This window comes from Primulina tabacum, chromosome 3 (assembly GCF_025594145.1).
Source record: "Primulina tabacum isolate GXHZ01 chromosome 3, ASM2559414v2, whole genome shotgun sequence".
In the NCBI taxonomy this organism is placed as follows: domain Eukaryota; kingdom Viridiplantae; phylum Streptophyta; class Magnoliopsida; order Lamiales; family Gesneriaceae; genus Primulina; species Primulina tabacum.
This window is the reverse complement of record NC_134552.1, coordinates 3,959,050-3,967,784: the sequence shown is the minus strand read 5'-3', so window position 1 is coordinate 3,967,784 and position 8,735 is coordinate 3,959,050. Positions and strand designations below refer to the sequence as shown.

General features: G+C 30.5%; 1 protein-coding gene across 1 annotated transcript; it reads right to left on the bottom strand.

Moving 5' to 3' along the window:
• Positions 1-1,994: 1,994 nt before the first annotated feature.
• Positions 1,995-3,344, bottom strand: LOC142539412 (RING-H2 finger protein ATL52-like). The gene has a single exon (XM_075644853.1). It carries the CDS (start codon positions 3,124-3,126, stop codon positions 2,167-2,169), a length of 960 nt encoding a protein of 319 aa, XP_075500968.1. The 5' UTR covers positions 3,127-3,344; the 3' UTR covers positions 1,995-2,166.
• Positions 3,345-8,735: the final 5,391 nt, after the last annotated feature.

The window sequence follows — 8,735 nt, the reverse complement described above, 5'->3', positions numbered from 1 at the left end:
GAAAAAACGAAGAAAATAACTTCATTGGTTGATTGCCAGACAGTGCGTTTGAGGGCAGCAGATGAACATTAATCTTCTTCTACTGCTGTGAATTTCTTAGGCCATTAATCTACCACTTCTTATAATATGCAAATCTTGTACATAAATTTAAGAGATTAAACATGGTCGATCAATAAGAAACAATAACTCAATGCAAAAACTAAAATCAATTTGAATAAGTAAAACAAAAATAAAATGTTTGGGTTGCCTCCCAAGTATCGCCTGATTTTTATTCGTCGGCTTGAACCTAACACTCATCAAAGAGCAATTGACGTCCAAAGTAATTGTCATATGACACCACGTATGAGTCTTAGTTCCATAAGCCCTCAATATTGGTCATATGTATACGGTTTAAGTTTGTCACCTCAAAAACACTCCGTAAAATAATGATAAGCATGGGAAGAGAACATCGGTGTTGGCTCTCGAAGAACAAAATCTTTTGAAATCGTTCTTGGAGGAAGAGAAGGATCTCGTGGATATGTGCATGATAATACTGTCGATAATCTCAAATTGATAGCTTTGGGAACTTCTTCATTCCTCAACTTCATTTGTGTCTCATCTTCATGTGATACATCTTCAAAGGCTTCTTCTGATTGAGGCCAATTTTCTATAGCTTCCTTAGTCAATGTCACATATTCATTCATCATAACCTCGAGTCGATCCATGATTAATTCCAAACCATCTTCATTTTCACCTTGATAATCAAACAGCTTGTTCATAAAAATCCGAGTAGCTAATTTCTAGGGGTATTGGTGACTCCAACTCTGCAGTGAAGGTTGTAATATCATTAAAAAACATTAGCATATCATCATCATCGAAGTTAAATATAAGATTACCAATTGTCAGAACTCCATTGATTACATATCTTCATGTCACTAGATGTGATTATTAAACTATTGAATTTTTCTAATGCTGAGTAGAATGACTCTTCGTGTTATGGGGCAAAACTCGTGAACATTTTTTATAGAACATCTCGAAGCACTGCACAAGATAAATTCCTGCAAAAATATAATAGAGATCGGTAGATAGAATGAAGTCCAATAAATAAATCAAATTAACTCAAAACGTAACAAAAGGTAAAATTTGCAAATTTCAATTTGGTGCAATGGCTCCAAAAGCTTGATCGAACTTTTCGTAACATAATAATTTAGAACAATTAAATTTCTCCAAGCTGCACGATATTACCAGAAGTTTACAAGTAAAGTTTTAATATATTGTAACAAGTACGAGTGTCGTCCTCACAAAGATTGATATATGACAAATTTACCTCAATCATAATTCTTTGGTTAATTAAAAACGATAAATGAATGAATTATTAAACCAACATGAAATTAAAATAAAAAGATGAAACGAACAAAATATAAATAATTGAAAATAAACAATTCATTATCACGTCGCGTTGGGGTTGTCATTTTTACCACCCTAGTAAAGTCTGCTATCGTCCAAACATTTTTTTCTTCATTGCAGCGCAAGATATTCACTCAGGAATGAAAATTTATTCAGTTTGTGCTTGGACCCTTATTTCTGCAGGCCCTTGCACGACCGTTGCTGCCTGATTTTTTGCTCCACCACCCTGAGTTCGTCATTTTTGCTATTTTTGCATGATAAATTCAAGTGAGGAGTGACTCACATGCCTGATTTGAGCTTCGGAAGGTTTTTTCGACAACTTTATGACGTTTTCACGTCTTACATTAGTGAGGAAACTTGAAGTCTCATACAACACTTCCCCGAAAATGTGTTCGAGACAATCGATCGATCCTCTGCTCTCGAATCCCAATAGGCGACACTCGTGGGAAGGAGAAATTTTGCGTAGCATCATTGTCCATTTTCGGACATATCCTGTTAGTTATTTCTATTGTAAGCAGGACAAGTGTGGCAATGAGTACAAGAGATGAACCATATATTCTTAGAACAACTATATATTAAAAAAAAACTATAGTTTATAATGTGGGATTTCCTCTGGAAAGCTACATAATTTGTAAAATCAAAGGCCTCAAGGGCTACAATTTCTCTAGGCACTGTGCAAACTCAACAAGTCACTTTTTCTATCACAGTTTTAACTTTCTTGAGCATTTGCAAATCCAAGAAATGGCTTCACGAGAATTTGTATGAATGCATCAATAGTTGTCATGAACTATGAACATACATTGTCCCTGAAGAAATGGACCTCTTCGCATCCACGGGACTAGATTCGCTTCCTTCGAAACCGAACCCGTTGGAGGATCCGATACTCTTCCAATTCTCAATAGTTCCAAATTCCAGATCTTCTTCAATTTTCAGCACATCGGAGATCAATAAGTGTGGCCGGCATGAAAATGTGCCTGACGAAATCGATCTCCTAAACTGGTCGTTTTCTTGATCACTTCCTGTGTTCACATCCCTCATTTCTTGATGATTTTGTAGGCTCACAACCACTTGTTCATAACATTCTTGATTTTCCACCACCAATGTCAAGTCATTGGGGCGATGAACCTCGAAAGGGCTCGCGCTTACAGCCGCGGAGGACAGAGTCCCTGCCTCCGGAGGGGTGGTCGGATGAGCCACAACAACAACACCGGCACGACACAGCGGGCAATTCGAGTGAGATTTAAGCCATGTGTCGATACAAGGGAGGTGAAAAGCGTGGCTGCACTTTGGCAAAAGCCTGAGGGACTCGTTCTCTTGGAACTCACTAAGACAGACTGCACAATCACTCACTTCCACCGATCCATCACTCTTCTGATACTTGAAAACAGTTATATTCTTGATGAGAGACTCATCCAATCCATTAGACGGAATCTGGCCCGAATCATTCCCCGTCTCGCTACGAACCTCATCCGTCCCTACAACTATATTGTGATCATCTCTTCTCTTGCAGTATCTTGAAAGGATTATGTAGTAACTTACTAAGAGCAACCCGGTTGCTAAAACACCAATCACGGCGATGATCAAAGGGGAGAAAGAGCTTCCGGAATCATCGTCCGATGGCGGCGGCGGAGGGAAGATCAAGTAGCAGAATTGTGGGCAATATATGCTGCAGACTGCCTGTGAACAATCCTTAAAATTGTCGTAGGTTGCCCAAGGATTTGGATTTCCTACAGAACCCATGATCGAAATCGTTAGTTTTCTAAGATTCTTGGGATCAATCAATGCATTGGCTTGATCAAAATATTGTAGGGATTTGGAGTTAAGATTAGAGGAGTCTAAGCCAAGAACGGCTTTGATGGGAAGGGTGCTAAAGTGAAAGTGAAGGTGAAACTTGCTGTTTGCTTCAGCCCCTCTCCATCTTTTTCCTTTTCCTTTTCTTTTTATTCTTTTTTTTAATCAAATTTTCTTTTTATTATTAATATATGCTAAAGTGAATGGTGTAGAGTTATATATATTTATGAAATTCTTAATCTAAAATTTTTAATCATCATCTGTTCGTTTCTTGTTTCCTTTCCTTTTCGTTGTACCGGGTAAGTGTATGTCGGAGGCGAATTCTCACCGTTAGATTCGATAGATCACATATAATAATCGATGACAAAAAAGAATATAATCCTATATATCATAATATCTTTCGGTTATCGCTTCATTTATTGATAATTACTTGTTACCTTGTAAGATATGATGATGAAATCATAAAATTGAAAAACAATGATAATACAACTATAAGAATGACAATAGGACGAATACATTTCTCAATCACCGCCTCCAAATCTAAAACTTGTCCTCATCCCCTCCCAAATCCCTTTTTTTTTACTCGAGGATTTTCCATCCTCGGCTGATCTCACGTGGATTAAATCTCAATCTCAATCAAAACCCTGATTCAAATAGTCTAATAATGATAATAAGATGGGACGGGTTTGTCATCTTCATCCCCGCATCTTCAACCCCACAAGGATTAAATCTTCATCTCCGTCCCATCACAGCTTCAAATACCGGTTGAGTTGGTCAAAAAAGTCTTCAAAAATAAACAATAAAGATGAAACCACGTCATTATCATTAGGTGACAGGTTGCATCGTGAACCAGATCTAAGGAGTATAGATTTAATTGTTAGGATTTGAAAAAATCCCCAAACTCATACTCGTAAATGTATCTCAAACCTGCCTTGTTTCAAGTTTTCCTCATCGGGGACTGAACCACGGAAAAATATAATCCTTCTTAAACACATTTAACTAAAATTACTATTAAACTTGAGTCAAATAGCATGTAATACGATAATATTGAATCTCATCATTCTCGTCAAACGATTCTGATTAAGAATTAATCAATGAGCCTTGGCGATGGTGAACATTATTGGTCACTCGTAAATATTATCTAAAGTTGTTGAATAAGAGATATATATATATTTGATTTTAAATTTCATCAAGTAGAGTTGTCTGTCCCACTTCTATTTTTCTCTTTTTTTCTAGGCTTACTTTAAGCATGTTATTATCTCCCAGAGATGCTGGTTTGTTGACCAAGAATACTGTGTGAGTTCAAAACAAATAAATTGATTTTAAATTAAAAATATTATAATTAATAAATTTGCACGTAATTTATATTATAGAATTATGGACCATGAGTTCTATTTTTTCATTGTGAAGAACAAAATCACCACAATAAAATACAGAACCAAAAGCCAACGTTGGAGATTTTATTTCAATTTAATTTTATTATAATGATTCTCATAATTAATTAAAATTTTCTGTTGTCCATTTACTTCGAATTTATTTTCAATTTCATAATTTAGATAAATAATTGACTCCTCTGGGATACACATTAATTAAATATATGGAAAAATATTATCCATCTGCAACAATCTTAGATTTTTAAAAATGAAAACATCCAACTTTCAATTATTTTTTAAAATAATTTATTCAATTGAAAATAATTATTTTAAAAAATTCAACGATCATAAATTTTTAATTTCCAATAAAATAGATAGCTCCCATAATTAATTAAATGAAAATAATAATCATCGAAAAAATAATTTAGACTACTAATAGACAACTCTAGATTTTTTCCCCAAGAGAATCATTTATTTCAGAAAAGTGGTAAATCACAAAAAAATTCCGAGTGAATTTCCATGAGAATATTGGATTAGATTAATTTCACTTTAGTTTGAATCAACTTTTTTCCCCTTTGAATCAACTTTTGTTACCTTATTCTCTCAAAAAAAAATAAAGGAATCAAATTAAATATATATATATACTCTCTATTCATCAGGAAAAAGCACTAAAAATAATATTTTGAGAAATACATATGGCTTTAACCCATTGACTTAAAATAGAAAAAATAAGAATAATTATCAGTAGAAGTATTCTTGATATATGAAAATTATGAATACAATCACGTTGCGTTTGGAAGAGATGATTTGATTTGAAAGATGAATTCGAGTGCATTTCAAATTTATTATAATTATCATTACATGTATACGGATTAGTTACTGATGAATTTTAAATCCACAAATATCAAATCATCCAAACCATCAAATAGATTTAAAATCTATACCTTCAAATCATTTCATCTGAGCGTAAATTGAAGAAAAAATATAATTTTAATAGTGTATGTTGACCTTATTGCAATCTTGGTAATTTAACTGGTCATATTTCGGCCATGTTGTCTTTGTTTTTTTACATTTGCTTTTGACGTTTAACGTCCAACGTTATATCAGTGTTCTCATGAAAAAAGATTAAAATTACTAATAAATAAAATATGCGAGATTAAAATTATATTTTGACAACACAAAAAACCAAAATAGCAATGTTGCAAACATGTAGAACGAATGTTATAATTTTCTCGTACACTCATATTCGACTAGAAATAGGTATTATGTTGTCTATATTATTATATTATTAAGTATGAGATCTTTAGAGTAACTACCTTAAATGATACCAAAATATTTAATTTCATAATCACCCTTCTTACCTTACTAAAAATTTGCTCAAATCACTCCATATTTTACACATTTCTTACCCTACTAAAAACCTTCTTAAATCATTCCATATTTTACATAGAAAAAAATATAAACAAAACTTCCATTTTAAATCGAACAACTCTTCTAAATTGAAAATAATTTCGTATTAATTGTTTAGTAATATTTGATCAAATTAAAAATAATAATAAGCGTGTGTATCTTTTACAAATCTATATTAATTTTTTTAGATCTATTTAGAACACAAATCATTGTTGCGTACTTATTGGTAGTATAATATAACTATGTCCAAAACTTAAAAGAGCTCGTGATTTTGTTTTAATTCGAAACTTTAGGTTGATGTATATCTATATTAAAATAATATAATCGCTCTAAAAAACTCAAGCAAAATATAGTTTTTTTTTTTTTTTGACGAGCAAGCAAAATATAGTTAAAATCTAAAAAATAAAACTCGAATTTAAATTCTGAAATTTTGCTAAGTTCTATTACATTATATTATATTGATAAAAAAAAAGTGAAAAAATACAGAGTACAGTTGAAGTTAGTTGATGACAATATACAAATGGATAAAGTCGGCAGCAGCACTAGAAAAAGAACATGACAAAATTAAATGTTGTTGATTGATTACTTTTTTCAAGTACTTGTTATTCATGTCATCTTATGAATTAATTTTGTGAGACGAATGTTCTACTTGAGTCCATAAAAAATATTATTTGTTTATCAAAAATATTAATTTTTATTGTAAATATAATCATGATTTATCCGTCTCACAAATAAAGATCCGTGTGATAGACTCACGAATAAAAATAAGTGAAATAGTCTCACAAAAGTTTCATGGCGAAATTGTTTGGTTCCTCTATGGAATTTTGACCTTTTTTGATACCTCACGTTGGTTTACCTAAAAAAAATTAATGGAAAATCAACCAAAATGGTTTTGATCCCACACAATAAGGATGACAAAATATAATTATATAGTTTAAAGAATTACCTAACTTTCAAACTGGACATGTTTTTTGCACTATTTTTCGTTATATAGATAAAAACGTCATATATATTTGTGCAAGATTGAAATTATTATTTTCCTTATATTTAATCTTGAAATGATTTCGATTATATATATATATATATAAAATGACCGGAAATGTTTCAAAAAAAAAGTAGACACATGACGTAGAAAAAGCTCATGTCCCTCTTTATCTCCGAAGATAGGGGCAGAGGGAATTTTCGGTGGAGCGGTGAAGGTTTTAGGTGCAATCTATATTTGGACTTTTTTTGTTTTTGTTCTTTTTTAATTCATTATATCAAAATATCAATTTAGTCTCACACTTTATCTACAACTCGTATTTAACCCGTGCGATGCACGGGATGATATTATTATTTTTTTTGCAAAAACTCTATATATATATATATATATATTATATGAGTGATGCTGAATATTGCAATCATTTGTATTGAAATTTTATTTATACAGTTTGTAGTACAAATTAAATATATCATAGTAACAAATCATATCATAAATTAAATTGATTGATATAATCAATGCAAAAATTTTAATATAGTTTATGTTTTCAATAGAGTTTAGTTTCAATTTGAATAAAAAATAATAAAATACATATAATACATAAATTATATTTGAATTAATATAAAAATGAATTAAATTCAAATTTGAACTAAATGAATTGATATAATCAATGCAAACAATAAATAAAATTACTATTTATTGCAGTACATATATTTCAATATTTATGATATATCTTTCTTTTTTTAGAAATGACATTTTGACGGTAAATTACTATTTTTAGTAAAATTCTGCTTTTATATATATAGATTAAGATACAATCTTCATTTAAAAATAAACTAAATTAATTATAAAAATGATTGTATAAGCACACAATACATGTGAATATTCGTGAATAATCATCGGTATCTCAATATATCAACACAGTTAAAGGACCTTAAATATATACTACATAATGTATAATTATTTAAGAATCTTTGAAAATAAATAAAAAACACAAAAATTGTCTTATAATTAATTTTGTGAGACGTATAAAAAATATTATTTTTTTATTATAAATATATAAAATTTTAAAAAAAAATCATACCATCATTTAATGATCGTTCACCCGCCGCTTTGGCCCACTATTTGTCAAAAAGCGAGGACACACATTAATAGAGAATACCAATTATTGGAAGCTGTGAATCATAAATCAATGACCATTCGATAATAAATTATTATTATTATTATTATTATTATTATACTTATTAATTTAACAGTTAGTAAGTAGGTGGCACCGCCATATGAACTCATCATTAAGATGGAAAAATAATATTTATCCCCCGAAAAAACATAAGAACTGACCAGAGTAAACACAAAATTTATGATGATGGGACGAATCTCCGATTTGACCGACATATTAATTAATTTTTATATCAAAAATATTGTTTATTAATGTAGATATAGACCGTTATACAGATATAAATCCGTAAAATCGTTATTTTTCAAATAATAACATTTCAAACCCTATAAAAATGTTAAAAAAAAAAAAAATCATAGAATCCCTTGTTAGATTAATGAGCTTTTACATCCCAAAATTTTAATTTTAAAAAATAAAACTCATACGTGTATATCCAATAAATTCTTATTCTAATAGATATTTTGGAATATATTCATTCACTTTGTTTTTCGAAAGTGAGGTATTGTGACCTCGAGTGATGCCAGTTAAACTAAACATAACGTTAAGGAAAAAAAAACATACAAAAAAATTTAACAAAAATATGCATTATATTTTCTCTAACACGGTAAGAGGTCATGAA

What these genes read in the sequence shown, in the direction of transcription:
- LOC142539412 (XM_075644853.1), bottom strand. Translation starts at nt 3,126, where the DNA reads ATGGGTTCTGTAGGAAATCCAAATCCTTGGGCAACCTACGACAATTTT.